Source organism: Camelina sativa, chromosome 20 (assembly GCF_000633955.1).
Source record: "Camelina sativa cultivar DH55 chromosome 20, Cs, whole genome shotgun sequence".
NCBI classification, from domain to species: Eukaryota; Viridiplantae; Streptophyta; class Magnoliopsida; order Brassicales; family Brassicaceae; genus Camelina; species Camelina sativa.
Genome location: NC_025704.1, coordinates 23,270,385 through 23,288,734, shown reverse-complemented (window position 1 = coordinate 23,288,734; position 18,350 = coordinate 23,270,385). Strand labels below are relative to the sequence as shown.

The 18,350-nt window shown below is 38.0% G+C and overlaps 1 protein-coding gene and 1 pseudogene across 1 annotated transcript; one reads left to right on the top strand and one right to left on the bottom strand.

The window, feature by feature from the left end:
• Positions 349 to 3,019, top strand: LOC104771489 (annotated as a pseudogene).
• Positions 15,985 to 17,996, bottom strand: LOC104771488 (probable inorganic phosphate transporter 1-3). Its single transcript, XM_010496019.1, has 3 exons — positions 17,905 to 17,996; positions 17,278 to 17,698; positions 15,985 to 17,161 (listed from the first exon to the last, which is right to left on the bottom strand). The coding sequence occupies exons 2-3, from the start codon at positions 17,676 to 17,678 to the stop codon at positions 16,009 to 16,011; spliced, it is 1,554 nt and encodes a 517-aa protein (XP_010494321.1). The 5' UTR covers positions 17,679 to 17,698; positions 17,905 to 17,996; the 3' UTR covers positions 15,985 to 16,008.

Genomic DNA, 18,350 nt, shown 5'->3' with positions numbered 1-18,350 from the left:
TTACAAATATACAATTAAAGCAAGCAAAACAAATTTTATATAATTCTACATACTAAGAGTATGTATTTCAAACATAGAATAAAAAGATTATGTATTCACTGGTCGTAGTAAACGACTGAAGCGCGAATTAAATGAATTTATATTCATCATACTATGTAGTTTCATTATCATTACGTATTATTGAGGTTCTTATTATAATACAATTTATAAAACACAACCAAGATGAGAGCATATGCTCTTTAGATCCCGATTTATAGAGTTACGTACGTTGACTTTGAGTTATAACTTTGGTCTATAAGTAGCACATACATTTCTAACTTTTGAGATATCTTTAGTCATAAATCAAAGTTAAACACATAACTTTCTTCAGTCGTTTAACTTTATTTATATCTTGGATTCCAACAACCAAAAAGCTTCAGTATAAGCTTAAAGGTTAGTTAACTTAGTTGATTTCATTGTTGGTCTTGTTTGAATCTACGTTAATATTTATTTTACGTTTCTAACTGCGACAATCCATCTAAATTATTGTGGATTCTTATGCAAACAATGCTTAGTCCTTTGTCTTCTAAAGAAACATGAATAATGAAATGATGAAAATAAAATGTTAGTAGATAGAAAAAAAAAATCCAGTCCTAAATTATTGGTTATTGTCTTTGTAGCAATGGCGGAAGATCAACAGTTAGGAGTTNAATGCCCGAAACGGCTCGTTACACAGCTTTAGTCGCCAAAAACCTTAAAAAAGCCACGCAAGACATGTCTAAAGTCTTGCAAGTGGATCTTGAAACTGAGGAAGAATGCGCTGAAAAGATTGTAAGAGATCCTAAGCTCAACTACGGATTGTTCTCGAGGGAGTTCCTTAAACGCCATGGACTTCCTCTCCTCNCTCAAAGCATTAGATGTGGCCAAAACACAACTTTACCATTTTACAGCGATTGTTATCGCCGGAATGGGTTTCTTCACTGATGCCTACGATCTTTTTTGTATCTCATTGGTTACCAAGCTCCTAGGCCGCATCTACTACCACAAGGCTGGTGCCGAAAAGCCGGGAACACTCCCTCCAGAAGTAGCGGCCGCAGTCAATGGTGTCGCTCTTTGTGGGACACTTGCCGGTCAGCTCTTCTTTGGGTGGCTTGGAGACAAACTAGGCCGGAAAAAGGTGTATGGGATCACTTTGATCATGATGGTTCTCTGTTCCGTGGCTTCCGGTCTCTCCTTTGGGAACAGTCCAAAAGGAGTTATGACCACTCTTTGTTTCTTCAGGTACTTTATCAAATAAACTTTGTTTTTATAACCAAAGAATTCACTTTATTTTTACAATTATATATATCACACACAGCCTGAGTTTTTTTGGATTTATTTTGATACACGAATTAAATTTCAAAATAAAATATTGATATTTCTTTTATAAAATAAATATATTAATAATACTGAATGATATTGAATGAATAAATGGATATATTAATTATTATCATAATTTATTAAGACGTACAAATTATATAGAAAAATATATTTATAGTTGTAAATAAAGAAGATTAGCGACTCTAATACGAAAAGGAATATTTAGTTATCTAATGGCTGCAAATGGATGCAAAAAATTGAAAAAATGGGAATATTCAGTCATTTGTTAATCGATGTCCATTATATAATTTTGGTAAAAAAAGGTTTTGGCTTGGAGTTGGTATTGGTGGTGACTACCCACTGTCAGCGACGATCATGTCGGAGTATGCAAACAAGAAAACACGTGGTGCCTTCATCGCAGCTGTGTTCGCTATGCAAGGGTTTGGGATCATGGCTGGGGGTATTGTTGCGCTCATATTTTCAAGTATTTTCGATCACCAATTTCCATCACCGATCTATACTGTAGACCCCGTTGCCTCGACTGTACCTCAAGCTGATTACTTGTGGCGTATCATCCTTATGGTGGGTGCTCTCCCAGCCGCTATGACATATTATTGGCGTATGAAAATGCCCGGAACGGCTCGTTACACAGCTTTAGTCGCCAAAAACCTTAAACAAGCCACGCAAGACATGTCTAAAGTCTTGCAAGTGGATCTTGAAGCTGAGGAAGAAAGTGCTGAAAAAATTGTAAGAGATCCTAAACTCAACTACGGATTGTTCTCGAGGGAGTTCCTTAAACGCCATGGACTTCCCTCTCCTCGGAACTACCTCTACTTGGTTTTTGCTTGACATCGCGTTTTACAGCCAAAACTTATTTCAAAAAGATATCTTTTCCGCAATCGGATGGATCCCACGTGCGGCTACAATGAATGCCATCCATGAGGTTTACAAGATTGGTAGGGCTCAGACTCTCATCGCGCTCTGCAGTACGGTTCCAGGTTACTGGTTCACAGTTGCCTTTATTGATACTATGGGAAGATTTGCAATCCAGCTAATGGGATTCTTCTTCATGACAGTCTTTATGTTTGCTATAGCCTTCCCTTACGATCACTGGATTAAACCAGACAACCGTATCGGTTTCGTCATTATTTATTCCCTAACTTTCTTCTTTGCAAACTTTGGTCCAAATGCAACTACATTTGTGGTTCCTGCCGAGATCTTCCCGGCCAGGCTAAGATCCACTTGTCATGGAATATCAGCCGCGGCAGGAAAGGCGGGTGCCATCGTGGGTGCGTTTGGATTCTTATACGCAGCTCAGTCAAAGGATAAAACCAAGACTGACGCAGGATATCCACCGGGTATTGGTGTCAAGAACTCGTTGATCATGCTTGGTGTTATCAACTTTGTTGGTATGATCATGACGTTTTTAGTGCCTGAATCTAAAGGGAAGTCACTTGAGGAGCTTTCAGGCGAGAATGTGTGTGATGATACGGCCCCGTCCGCGATCGCTACCTCTGGAAGAAACTAAACTTTTGCCTTTACCAGAACTTTGTAGATTATATGTAGTTATATCGTCCATCCAATATTTTGTAATAATTGTTGTTTATATTCTGCTGTGGACAAATCATATAATGTATTAAAATGTTGGTTTATTTTCCTCTCTATTGCGTTTTTGGAAATAAAAATTCAAATTCTCACGTGAAATAATTTCTCAAGTTGGTGCTCTTATATTTTAAGAAAATACTAAATTTGAGTTTAACAATAATCAATCAATCAATCAACAAAATATACACATAAACTGGGAATATCGGTAAGCCAGTTAGTTGTTCACAGGTCCTAACAGTTTTATATTTATTAGGTTGTTTGTCTTTTAAAATTATTCTACATATTTGAAAATACAACAATAAAAATACAGTAAAATCTCTATAAATTGATATTCTCAATAAATTAATATATTGTTCCAGTCTCAACTTAAACCGGTGTAAAAAGAAGACAATTTGATAAAATAATAAGATAAATGTTATAAAAATAGAGAAACTAGAGGTTGTATTCTCTTGTGTTTTTATTAATTCAATCGAATAAGAGTACATATATAGTAGTACACAAAGCCCTAAACATATTAGAAATCCTAAACCGACTATGAATAAGAGAAGGTGGCTGATGGGCTTTATGGACTTGGACATGTGTGGGCCGATTATGCAGATCCATCCTTAATGATTTACAACACTCCCCCTTGGATGACATAACCGTGCAGATGCTAAGAGATCACCATAATACGCTTGGGGATGCTGTCTCATTAAAACCTTACCATGAAAACTCAGTGGGACAAAACCATGGTGAAGGAAAAAGAGTACAACACGTATTACTCCCCGGTTCTAAGCATCACTAAAAGTCTTTGAGTCTCCGCATTCCAATCTGGTGCGTGAGCTTCTTGAATGTTGATGTCGGTAATGACTTTGGTGAAGAGATCAGCTGAATTGTTGCAAGATGGAACTTACACCACTTGAACTTCTCCGGCCTTTTGTAATTCATGTGTGAAGAAAAACTTAGGCAAAATGTGCTTCGTCCGATCGATGCCCAACAGGGCTAGCTTGGGGTCCATTGGGACGGCTAGCGGGGGGCTAGCAGGGTCCATGGACGGTCCATTGGGGCTTAGCGGGGGCTATGGGTTATTACAATAAAAATCAATTTTTATGTGACAACCCATCCCGTGGACCCCACTAGCCCCCCGCTAGCTTGCCCCCATAGGCCCCAAGCTGGCCCTGCAGGACATCGATCCTAACCCCTCACTGTGGAAAGGAACTATTCTCAATTGGTGACCGCTTGTTCTGTGGGAAGGTTGTTAAAGGATGGGGACCAGGGTTTGAGGAACGCGTGGCGCACCAATAACCTACTGGTGGATTTGGATATCCATAGTGATGGGTTAGGATTGATGCCCTACAGGGCCAGCCTGGGGTTCGTTGGGACGGCTAGCGGGGGGCTAGCAGGGTCCACGGACGGTCCGTTGGGGCAGCTAGCGGGGGGCTAGTGGGGTCCACGGGACGGGTTGTTACAAGTGCATTCTAATATAGACGTGTGTTCATGATCCTCATTTATTTCAAGTGCTACCTTGTATGCAAATATTTCATCAGTGTCGACATCTTTTCGGTTCCATTGAATTCCAGACATGATATAATGTATTGAGATCTCATTATTATCAATACCTTCAGGACATTGAGGTTCAGCGTCCCAAACCTCATTGATCGGTTCATTAGGGTCTGCCGCCGCCATGTCTATGGTTTCTTTCGGTTTGAATTGCACATTTCTTTGATTTCTGTGGATTCTTATCTTTGGAACCTATTGGTCTACCATGTTTCAAACGTGCCTTAGACTCTGTAGCAACTTGATTGTGTCTCTTTTGAACATCAATACGTACTGGTGCATTACAAGCTGGCATGTACGATTTTGTAACTTTCTTCGGGTCAGCAAATGAATCTAGCAATTGATTAGCTAGCTTTTGTAAATGTATAATCTTTTGGACCTCTGCCTCACATGCTAGAGTCCGAGGATCTTGCCAATTCAAGGATGTTTGATTCCATGATATCTCTTTGACCAGCTTGTTTGTCTCTCCACCTAATGTAGGAAATTTGGATTCAGCAAACTGACAATCCGCGTATCTAGCCTTAAATAGATCACCCGTGGTTGGCTCTAGATACTCAATAATGGTGGGAGAATCATATCCAACATATATTCCTATCCTCCTTTGAGGTCCCCTATTTGTTCTCTGTGGTGGTGCAATCGGTACATAAACGGCACACCCGAATGTCTTTAGATGGGATATGTCTGGCTCATGACCCGTTAATAATTGGGATGGCGAATATTTATGCTCACTAGATGGCCTGATGCGTATAAGTTCTGCTGCATGTAATACTGCGTGTCCCCAAGCCAACACATGAAGCTTCGACCTCATGAGTAATGGTCGAGCAATTAATTGAATTTTTTAATGAAGTATTCAGCTAATCCATTCTGTGTATGTACATGTGCCACGGGATGTTCCACACTTACCCCCATGGACATACAATAATCATTAAGCGCTTGGGATGTAAATTCACCAGCATTATCAAGACATATAGTCTTAAGTGGAAAATCTGGAAAGTGTGCTCTCAGTCTTATGATATTGGCTAACAATCTAGCAAAGGCTAGGTTTCTTGTGGACAATAAACAAACATGCGACCATCTGGTCGATGCATCAATAAGAACCATAAAATATCTAAACGTCCTACAAGGTGGGTGTATTGGTCCACACATATCTCCTTGTATCATTTCCAGAAAATTTTAAGTCTCTTTAGTTACTTTGACTGGTGATGGCCTTATAATGAGTTTCCCTTGTGCACATGCTACACACGTGAGATTCTTAGGGATAGCTCGTCTCTCTTTTAGAGTGTGTCCATTTGGATTCAAGATTAGCTTATGCATCATGTTAGAACCGGGATGGCCAAGCCGGTCATGCCATAAAGTGAATTGTTCATTAAACCTTCTTAGTTTAATATAAGCATTTTATCTTTTAGATAATGCATGTAATCTCTAAGATACTTTTCTTGTCTTGGGTAATACTTATGATTATCGGACCACTGTTTTTTTGGTGAATATAATTTAACATTCATACAAAAAAAAAAATACTTATGATTTCAAAGTATTTTTTTTGCTTATTGTCTCAACATGATTACGCTTCAAGTCCTCAAGATTTGCTCTTTCATATGAGTGATTAAACTCATTTTGGGTATGAACATAATCTTCTATCTGTTCCATCACCTCTATATGTGGGATTCATTAAATTCTCCCCCTTGAGATGATGACGCTTCATGTCTATCAATCTCGATTTATATGTGGGATTCATTAAATTCTCCCCCTTGAGATGATGACGCTTCATGTCTATCAATCTCGATTTGAATCCCACTCTGTAATCAATCAAATTCTCAAATTGGGTCATGTATTATATCTTACACTCTTTTGACTTTGAGACTAATTGGGAGACTATAACCCATAGACAATAGTATATATACTCTTCAAGAGCTTTCAATACTTTTTCTACTACTCAATCTCGTAGTAGACTAGTGGAAATTGTCTCACACTAGCTTCTTTCATAATAGTATCTATTGTACTTATTATTCACTTCTAGTGGAGATACTAGTCGACTTAATTGCGATATTATATATATCATATCCACATTCATTGCTACTATTCTAGCAACTTTCGCATTATTGATGTGGCTTTTTTTTCTCTTTTATTGCATAAAGTCATATTCACTTCAAGGAATAGACCAAGCCAATAGAATGTGTTTCATGATTATCATGAACATCTCATAATTTTACTAAGTCACAAACAAGTTTATAATATTTTAAAAATATATATATATATTTTTACTATATCATGTCTATATGACATCAATATTTTTTTGTGACTAATAAAGTATATATTTTCTAATATCTTTCCATGAATAATATTATGTTCATTATATAGTCTTGGTAATAAGTGGAATCAAGTTGATTTGTATATATTCTCTTATAAACTTTTTAGTCATTTGCTTTTTTTAAATTGTACCAAAGATTTAATGATTTTTTTTTATGGTCAAATACTTGGTCTTAAAACTCTTCATAGAAGTGATGCCAAGAAAATATGATTAATAATCATTATTTAGTAATTTGTGACTAAATTTTCAATTTAGTCACCAAACAAGGTTGAATGACATGATTTAAAAATATTTCATCATAATAAAATATCTAATTTTGATTAGATTTAAATTTGTGATTAAAATTCACAAACATTATAAACAGTCATATAAATGAGTGTTAAATAAGTAATAAGCATCATTTATATATGTATATATATATATATATATATATTATAATTTATTTATTTTTTTAATAACTTTTTTTTTGTAAAACAATTAAAAAATAATTTCATTATAAAAACTTTGAAGTTTCTACAAAATCATCTCAATTTGTGATTTTCGTGAATGACATTAACACTTAATAAAATATGTGTCAATTTGTTATATATTAAACTAAAGCATGTTACGATTGATCACATATTTAAATCATATTTTGGTATTCTAATGAAATTTTAGTTTCATCTATCAAACTTAATTTATGGATGAAACAATCCTAGATAAAATTATGATCTAGTATGAATAAGGAAATATGCAAGCAATTTAGGGTTTTAGGGTTTTCCTTTTTGTTTATTAAGTTTTCCTATTTTTTTTTCTTTGAATAGAATTATGATTTCTTAGGGTTCCGATTTTAAGGTTTGTTTTTAAGGTTTCATGCAGTCAATTTTCAAACAAGCAGTTAATAAAAATCGGATTTAAACATGGAACAATCAGTTTAATAGCAATTAGTCTATCCTAAGCAATCCTAAACCTTAAGCAATCAGATTTTAAAGTTTTAGGATTTAGGGTTTCAAAATCGGGATTTAGAGCTTAGGGTATCTAGGATTTAAAGCTTTAGGATTTTGTTTGTTGATTGTGTAATTGTAGATTTTAGGGTTCTAATATATTTAGATTTCAAGTTCAATACATGTGTCTGATGGGTTTGATTTATTTACCTTCCACCGATTGGGGTTGAATGGATTGATCCGGGAGCTAAAGACCTCGGATATAACTAGCTTGATCACGAGCTGGTAACAAACCTCGGACTGGTCACAAACACGAACTGATCACGAACAGGAGCTGACCACGAACACGGATTGATCACGAACTTTGAACCGATCGCCGAGCTTGAACGGACAAGGACTTGATTTTCGACGGTTTAGGGTTAGGGGATTTTCTCAGTGGAGTTTAGAACAAACTCGTGCTGATAACGTGTTATGAAAGTAGAGAAACTAGAGGTTGTATTCTCTTGTGTTTTTATTGATTCAATCGAATAAGAGTACATATATATAACAGTACACAAAGCCCTAAACATATTAAGAATCCTAAACCGACTATGAATAAGAGAAGGTGGCCGATGGACCTTATGGACTTGGACATGTGTGGGCCAGTTACGGAGATCTATCCTTAATGATTTACAACAATATTTTTTTTTTGGAAATTCTATGTCAACATATGGTCCCATAAGCAAACAAAAAAATAAAAAATTTAAAAACCAGATTTCTCACTCAGGCCCAAATATCGAGAAACTATCAACCGATTACTGCTCCGACGCCGGCAAAGCTCCAGCTTGCCGGTGTCGGGTTCCTGGTTTCTTCCCCGTTGTCGTTTGCTTGCCCTACTCCTTTCTATTCCTTTGTTGGTGCATATCTCAACCACTTCAAATCGCTCAGAATCATCCTCAAACCATCTCTCCCCCATTGAAAAGCTTTAATTTCCAATCCTCTTCCAGAATTAGATGACAAGGGAGTTCTCTGTCGACCCTCATCCCGATTCAAGCCCTCTTCCCAAATCCTCTGATGAGTGTTGTAAACCTGATGCCTCTCCAAATGCACAGATCTAAACAAATTCTCGCGTTGCCTGAATCTCTCTGTCCGGTGTGTAAGACGACGATGCACGGTGTTGTCGCTCTTTGGATAAGAAGTTCATGTCTGCGAGAAGCTGAGATGACGAGGTTACCTTTGCTCCTCTTAAAACCCTTTTCCACTACAAAGGCTTGGTACTCCAGACCTTCGCCGACCCTGTCCCCACCGGTGTCTAGTGGCTCCAGTCGGAATGTCTACTCGCCATTGTGCCGCCACTCCATCGCCACCTCCTGCTCAGCTGGTGAGATTCTAGGGTTCTTGCTAATGGACCTGTATCCATTGTTAGGACCAGTAGCCACCCTTCGGCCCACTACCAAAAACAATGATCAATGTTCTCATCTTTTGAGGCCCAATTTGTGTACTCAACCTCCTTACTGTAAGAATTACGAACATATGAGAATGAGAAGAATATAGAATGAGATAGAATGATCAAGAGAGAAGGAGAGGAAGAGAGAGCGGCTAGGTTAGAATAGAGGAGATGGAGAGATTCTCATTCCTTAACAAATATTGACCTAGTTACAATCTATTTATATGGATACAAAGAGATCAACAAAAGGAAACTTCTTAAACTATATAAAACGACATATAAACATATATGACTAAGGATTGGCGTGTTCATCTTAATACTCCCCCTCAAGCTTAACCGTATGAAAGCAGTTGAGCTTGGAACTATGAACACCCACCTCATTAAAAACCTTGGTGTATAAAACCCATTTGGGACAAAAACACACTAAGGGAAAAAGAGTATGGGGTCAGTAGTTTAGGATCTTAGCTTGTGACCTAGTTAGGTCCATGAGCCCGAGTTTGGAGTGTATATACTCGCAAACCTTTGAACTTGCTGTTTTGGTGAAGATGTCTGCCAATTGTTCAGAACTCTCGGTGTGGCATGGTAAGATCACTCCAAGTTGAACTTGCTCCCTGACTTTGTGACAGTCCACCTCTATGTGTTTCGTTCTTTCATGAAATACTGAGTTGGTTACAATGTGAATAACAGCTTCATTATCACAGTGCATTGTGATCGGTTTTGAAGTGTTGATGCCTAGGTCCTTTAAGAGCGCTTTGAGCCACATTAGTTCGGTTGTGAGCTTCCTCATTGCCTTGTATTCTGATTCAGCACTTGAGAGAGAGACCACCTTTTTGTTTTTACTCTTCCAAGTGACAAGGTTTCCTCCCTCAAATGTGCAATAACCCGTTGTTGAGCATCTATCTTCACGATCTCCAGCATAATCTGCATCACTTTATTCTACAAGCTCCATATCTTTATTACATCCTATCCAAATGCCTTGTCCAGGAGCTCCTTTGAGATACTTGAGTATGCGGCTCACCATCTCCCAATGATGTGTTGTTGGCTTTTTCATATGTTGGCTTACCTGGTTCACAACAAAGCATATATCAGGTCGAGTTATGGTGAGATAAATCAGCTTACCTACCAACCTTCGATACTGTTTTACATCTTCAAATGGAGCTTCTTCAGGCTCCCTCTTACGGTTTGATATGTAGTTTTCTTCGAGTGGTGTTTCAACTGGTCGTGATCCAAGCTTGCCTACATCTTTTAAAAGATCAAGTGTGTACTTTCTTTGTGATATGAAGAGTCCTTCTTCAGAACGACACACTTCTATCCCAAGAAAGTACTTTAGTTCTCCAAGATCTTTAATATCAAATACAGATTTAAGGTACTGTTTGGTATCTTGAATGCCAACTTTTCATTCCCAAAAATGATAATATCATCAACATATATGAGAATGACTATAATACCTCTTTGGCTTGAATACGTGAACAATGTGTGATCAGCTTCTGATCTTCTAAATCCTTTATCAATAAGTGTTGAGCTAAGTTTGTGATACCAGGCCCTTGGAGAGTGTTTTAAACCGTAGATGGCTTTCTTGAGTTTGAACACCTTTCCAGGTCCAATAGTGTCTTCAAGACCTGGTGGTGGTCTCATATACACCTCATCCTCTAGTTCTCCTTGTAGGAACGCATTCTTCACATCCATCTGCCACAATTCCCAAGAGAGGTTAACAGCTAGTGAAAGAACTACTCTTACCGTATGAAGTTTGGCTACTGGTGCGAATGTCTCGAGATAGTCTTCTCCATAGGTTTGGGTGAATCCTCTAGCTACAACCCTGGCTTTATATCGTTCTATCCCCCCATCACTCTTGTACTTTATAGTAAATATCCACCGAGATGTCACAACTTTCGTTCCCTTTGGTAAATCAGCTTCATCCCATGTATGATTCTTGACCATTGCATCAGTTTCATCTCCCACAGCATCCCTCCAAACTTTGTGTTCTTTAGCTTCCTCATAACTTTGTGGAATCCAATGTTGGTCGATTTGAGTAAGAAAGACTTGATGTTCGACAGGAAGGTGTGCAAGAGTGCAGACTTCTTGTATAGGATGAGCCACAGCCTGAGTATTGTAGTAAACACGAGTATTTTTCCTGAGACATTCACTTCTGCGTAGTGGGATAATATCGGTTGCCACCACTTGATGTGGATCCTCTTCTGTTTCAGCTTCTTCTCCTTCTGAGGTAAGGTCATCATCTGATGTATGATCCTCACTGTTATTATTACCAAGTGAGTTTAGATTTTCCTCACGGTTATTGTTAATTCCATCCTCTTCTTGATGTTTTCGAGCAGGTTCTGCTGGTGAACTTCTCACATCTTCAGTTGTTGATTCAGGATGATGTAGCTCAATCAGTTTGTTGTCAGAGGCACTCGGCGATTTACTGATGATAGGTGACGGTTGGGGCTGGTTATCTGCAACTCCAAGCCTCTCTAGAAGGATTCAAAGGTTATTTGCTCTGTCAGTTTGAGAACAGGAGAGATCTTTCAAGTCTTCCCAGTTCTTTTCATCATAGAACCCCTTGGATTCTAAGAATTTTACATTCCTTGAGACCAAGACTCTTCTAGCTTCTGGTTCATAGCATTTATATCCCTTTTGTGTAGTTGAATATCCAATAAACATGCTCTTGACACTCTTAGCATCGAGTTTGTCACGTTGTTCACCTGGTTTTAGGACATAACATACACAGCCAAATACACGTAAGTGATTAATAGATGGTTTAATCTTGTTAAGCACTTCAAATGGAGAGATATCACCCAATATTTTTGTTGGGGTTCGATTGATCAGATAGCATGCTGTGACGACTGCATCTCCCCAGAACTTCTTTGGTACATTTGAGTGAAACATCATGGACCGGGCAACCTCCATAAGATGTTTATTCTTCCTTTTAGCTACACCATTTTGTTGAGGCGTATAGGGGCAACTTGTTTGGTGTACAATCCCATGTTTGGCCAGATGTTGTTTAAACAGATGACTTGTGTACTCCCCACCATTATCTGATCTAAAAATCTTTATCTTAGCATCAAATTGGTTAGTCACATAATTCTGAAAGTTTAGAAAAGCTTCAAGAACTCGATCCTTAGATGGAAGCAAAGTTAACCAAGTGTATTTCGATTTTTCATCAATAAAAGTGACAAAACATTTCTAATTTTCACGAGACAAGCATGGTGAAGTCCAAACATCATAATGAATTAAATCAAAACAATGCTCATACATAGTAGAAGAGTTGGGAAAAACTGTTTTGCAATGTTTACCAAGGATGCAAGCTTCACAATCATTATTTTTAAAAGAAAAACTAGGTAAAACTAGTTGCAGTGCACGAAAATGAGGATGACCAAGTCTAGCATGCCAAGTTGAACAATTTGTCTCATCGATTATTGACTTAAAGCAAGAAGATAAATCAGTGGTGAGATTCGAATCCTCAAGCACATAAAGTTCATCTTTAGTGCTTCCTTTGCCAAGAACTTTACTTGTTTCAATATCCTGAAAATACACATCATTAGGACCAAAGATTGCATAAGAATTAAGATCATTAGTCACCTTCTTAACAGATAACAAATTCGAAGTGAAGCTAGGCATGTAAAACGCTTTAGAGGTTCTATCAAACAGATTTAAATTTTCAATTCCCTTAATCGGTATCTTATCTCCATTTGCTATGATCCCATTCCCTAAAGTTGGTTTGATATCACTAATTAGCTTAGAGTCACTAATCATATGGTGATAAGCTCCAGATTCCACAATAAGAGGTTCATAGCATTAAGAGTGAGATACGCGTTACCAGAAGACTCTTTTAGAGCCTTGATGAGAGCATCAAGATCGGACCTCCTCAGCAGCTCCGAGGAGGCTGCTATTGCTACTCCATTACCTCCAGTGGTTTGAGTCGTCACATGAGCTTGACCTTCACCATATCCACATGTTTGGTTTGCCTTTGGATTAACACTTCTTGGTCGGAGGTGAGGATGAAGATTCCAACATTTATCCTTGAAATGACCCGGTTTCTTACAATGGTCACATATGACACGGTTTTTCCCATCATTTTTGTAGTAAACCTTGTTCGCTGCAGCAACCTCTCCTTTGTTCGCGGTGATAAGATCTCCTTTAGCTCCAAACAGACCAATCGAGCCATGCTCTTTTTCAATTTGATTACACACATCTTCCAGACTTGGAAGTTTATCTGAAGGGAGTATATGTTTGATGAGATCATTGTAAGATGAGTTTAACTTCAAGAGAAGACCAAACACTTTATCTTGCTCACGACGTTTGTTTAGGATCACTTGATCCACCAAGTTAGGTCTTAACATCTCTAACTCTGCCCAAAGAGATATCTCCCAAAATGTTTGGTGAACTCCATCTCTTCTTGATTAAGATTGTTGATGGCTCTCTTTACCTTAAATACACGGCTGAGGTTTGAGACATTCCAAACACATTTTTCAAGGTATCCCAAAGATCCTTAGCCGTCTCGCAGTAAGAATACGACTCGAGGATTGGAGCATCCAAGGAGTTTTGGATAAAAGCCAAAACACTTTGATTCTCTTGGAACCATTTGTCACCATCACAAGCCACGATCTCCTTGTAGCTTCATTCTTGTGTAGTCTTTATCTCCTTTGTAGCTTCATTCTTCTCAATGTGCTTCCAAAGTCCACGACCACACAGCACTGTATTTGTAGTCCTTGCCTATAGCAAGTAGTTTCCACCCTTGAGTGTAACCGGAATGATTAACATTTTGCTGAGATCCATGAGAGATTTTCAAATTGAATTTGGTGCGGAATAAAATGAAAACAAACTAAGATTTTGTATAAAACGAGAGTTACTGCTCTGATACCATGTAAGAATTACGAACAGATGAGAATGAGAAGAATAGAGAATAAGATAGAATGATCAAGAGAGAAGGAGAGGAAGAGAGAGCGGCTAGGTTAGAATAGAGGAGAAGGAGAGATTCTCATTCCTTAACAAATATTGAGCTAGTTACAATCTATTTATATGGATACAAAGAGATCAACAAAAGGAAACTTCTTAAACTATATAAAACGACATATAAACATATATGACTAAGGATTGGCGTGTTCATCTTAATACTTACCAATGTTATCCCTTTGGATACATCCGTTCAAATATCTTGAATTCCTGCTGTCGAATTCTGCTTGGTCATTGCTTTATGAGTGTGTGAATTTGCTGGTCCACTTTCGACAATGTATATCTAGCGTTAGAACTTCTCTACCTAGATCTGTTACTGAGAGTTTTAAGTCAAGTTCAACTTATTTAGTACCGGTTATCCCTGCTTGGTCAAGTCGAGGAATCCTCGGTAGCAGAACATTAGTGTCTTCAGAGTTGCTTGATAGATATGTTTGTCGAAGCCAGTTTATTAGCTCTGTTCGGATGCCTGCTTTGTGTAACCATAACTATGAATCTGATCCGACAGCTTGCTTGAATCCTATTCTTAAACCCTTTGATCCCTTGTATCATCTACTGCCATTGGATCGAAAGCTTGGGTCTGTTGATATTTTCTAGGACCAAACTGACTACAAGTTTTGTGTGGAATCCATTTACCTCCATGGCCATGAGCTACATGTGAGGGATGATCCACCTGCTTTGTTACGATTGGACACCCATTCCCTGCGAATCCCAGTTATAGCTTCACCTAGAATCATGAGGTATGTTCCTAAAAGCGTAAAGTTCTTTGATCCCATGCTCTTGAACCCTCTCATGTTGGCGAAAAACCCCTCAAGTGTTCCCCCCCCCCATGGAACATCCTTTTACAAGCTCAAATGCGTCATCCGCTAAAGCCGCTTATGACCATCCGTTGGTCGAGGATTTCGTGAAGCCTGACTTCGAATACAAATCCACTTTGGTTCCAATAGACTTCTCAAATATTGTAAAACTTTTCAAGTTGAAAATCCCTTTGTTAAGCTCATGGAGCCCTTATCTTTAGCTTTCTATGTCTATCTTGAATCATCTTGCAAGAACTCACCTCTTATTGAGGTTTAGATTGAATGAAAGTTCATGTTTGTCAAAAAAAAAAAAAACATATGGTCCCATTAGTATCATAAATTAATAATAATATAAACTAAAAAATATATGTATATTTCTAAGAAAATTTAGTGAAATTTGATTTTAGTGTTATTTGTCTATTCTTGAATGTATTTTTGTTAGACCTCATCTCTATTTTTCTCGTTGAATCAAAAATTTCTAATGTTGTCTTCTAAAATCGCATCCAAAAATTGTGAAACTATATTAAAAAAAAGAAAATTTTATTATTGGAGTTCATCTCTACTCTAATCTTTCTCAATATAAAAGAAATTTTTAAAATTATGAAAATAAAAAAATCTTTTCATAAATTAATATTTTATTAATTTATCGATAAATTAATCTTTATAAATGTAAGAATTTCATGGTCCTAGTTTTATTAATTTATAGAGGTTTTACTATATAGATATCGAATAATTACGAACTACTAGGTTACAACCGTGGACTTAATCAATAGAGTAGTATTCTTGTGTTCACTTGACATTAAATTGGGTTTTTTATTCCCGACTTTAGCATGTTAACGAAATATTAGTCATGAGATGTAAATAAAATAAACTAAGTACAATTAGTGCTGATAAAATTAAACACTAAAAGAAATTCGTGGAAGTTTTAACGAAACATGCAAATGGTACCAAAAATGAAACTTTATAAAGATTAGAGTACAAAGCATGGATTACAAGATTTGCACTCAGGCAGTAAGATTGAAGTATTCCACATCACAAACTTTCTTCCTTAGTGCATCACAAACTTTCTTCCTTAGTGCATCAAGAAAAGAAAAAAATCAAACAAACCACAAACGAACGTGACATTTATCACTTTTCAACCTCAGCTTCACCGGAGAGTTCTTCAAGGGACTTGCCCTTTGGCTCAGGGACAAGGAACGTGAAGAGCATACCAATAAAGTTGATAACACCAAGCACGATCAATGAATTCTTAACTCCAATACCCGGTGGGTATCCTGCGTCTGTCTTGGCTGGATCCTGTGATTGAGCCGCATATAAGAACCCGAAGGCTCCAACAATGGCTCCAGCCTTACCTGTCGCAGCAGATATTCCGTGGCATGTGGACCTTAGTCTAGCTGGGAAGATCTCAGCAGGGACAATGAAAGTGGTTGCATTTGGTCCAAAGTTAGCGAAGAAAAAGGTGAGGGAGTACATAATCACGAATCCAATACGGTTGTCTGGTTTGATCCAGTGGTTGTAAGGGAAGGCAATGGCAAACATAAATACCGTCATGAAGAAGAATCCCATTAGCTGGATTGCAAACCTTCCCATGATATCAATAAAAGCCACGGTGAACCAGTACCCTGGGACAGTACTGCAAAGCGCGATGAGAGTCTGAGCCCTAGCGATCTTGAAAACCTCATGAACAGCATTCATGGTGCCTGCCTTTGGAATCCATCCAATGGCCGAAAAAATATCCTTTTGGAACAAATTTTGGCTGTAGAAAGCAATGTCAAGCAAGAACCAAGTTGAGGTACACCCAAGGAGTGGAAGCCCGTGGCGCCTAAGGAATTCCTTGGAGAACAATCCATAGTTCAGTTTTGGGTCCTCCGCCCTTTCTTCAACTTCAAGCTCTACTTGTAAGACTTTGGACATGTCTTTTGTTGCTTGTTTAATGTCCTTGGCAACTAAAGCAGTGTAACGAGCGGTTTCAGGCATCTTCATACGCCAATAGAAGGTCATGGCCGCAGGTATAGCGCCAAACATGACAATGATACGCCAAATGTAATCAGCTTCCGGAGGCGTTGAGAGAACCCTGTCTTGGTCATAGGTCGGCGATGGAAACTGTTTGTCGAAAATGGAAGAGACTGCAAGAGCCACAAAACCACCAGCCAAGATACCGACACCTTGCATAGCAAAGACGGCAGCGATGAAAGCCCCACGAGTCTTCTTGTTAGCATATTCAGACATGATGGTGGCTGAAAGAGGGTAGTCACCTCCAATGCCAAACCCGAGCCAAAACCTATACATAACCGTTTAAATGTTAATAATTATATTTATTTGTTTTTGTAGGTTTCAACTATCATGTGTATGATCTCATGTTCATGGATAAAATAGTTTTGACCGTGATAGTTGTACCTGAAAAAGCAAAGAGTGGTCATGACACCCTTGGCTTGGTTTCCAAAGGAGAGACCGGAAGCAATAGAACACACGATCATCATGATCAAAGTGAGACCGTAGACCTTTTTCCTTCCTAGCTTGTCACCAAGCCATCCGAAGAAGAGCTGACCAGCAAGAGTCCCACAGAGGGCCACACCATTGACTGCTGCTGCAACATGAGGGGGAAGGGAACCAGGCTTTGCTGACTCCGGATTGAAGTAGTAGAGGCGTCCTAGGAGCTTCGTCACCAAGGACACACAAAAAAGATCATAGGCATCCGTAAAGAAACCCATACCGGCAATGACAATCGCCGTGAAATGATAAAGTTGCGTCTTCGCAACATCGAGTGCTTTTAGCACTCCTAGTTGCTGGTCGGCCATCTGAGTCTATTTTGTCTCTCCTGTTTTCATGCAGTAAAAGTAAAAAGTTACGTATTAAATTTCTTTTTGTAATACAATTTCTTTTTTCAAATTTAAAATTTAATCTAATTATAACAGAAGAGCTTTTGTCGTTATACATATAATGATATAAATAATCAAATCATTTAAACAAGTGCAAATTTATATTTGAATGAAGATCATATTATAAATTTGTACGTAATCTTACCCTCACGTTTTGTTGATTGGTGTTGGAGGACGAGGCAAGAGAGAGAACTATCGAGATTGAAAGAGAGAGATATAGAGGTGGTGAGGGTTATGATTGTGGTGGCTGAGACGGTCGACATTTATAGAGAAGATCGGAGTAGCATAGTCTCCGGCATCTTAAGGGTATATCCACATTTTAATTAAATTTTAATGTGTTTAGCCATCACTTTCGTTACATATCTATCATGCTCTTCTGGGTAATTTGTATGGTCTGCACATAGTGTATCTTCTCTTTAATAATCTATTATTAGTATAGATGACTTCTCTATGAGATTTCTAATCATGGAAGCATTCCATGGTCCAACTTCTTTGATCAATTCTTCCTCTTAATAAATAGCTGTTATCTCAAGGGGACAGTTACGTAATAAGTATGTACGTACCCGTAAATGTCAATCCTATATATTACTC

Excerpts from the sequence above, each read along its gene's own strand:
- LOC104771488 (XM_010496019.1), bottom strand. The coding sequence starts at position 17,678 with ATGGCCGACCAGCAACTAGGAGTGCTAAAAGCACTCGATGTTGCGAAG. Across the intron at positions 17,162-17,277 it reads ACCACTCTTTGCTTTTTCAG|GTTTTGGCTCGGGTTTGGCA; the intron begins GTACAACTATCA and ends GGTTATGTATAG.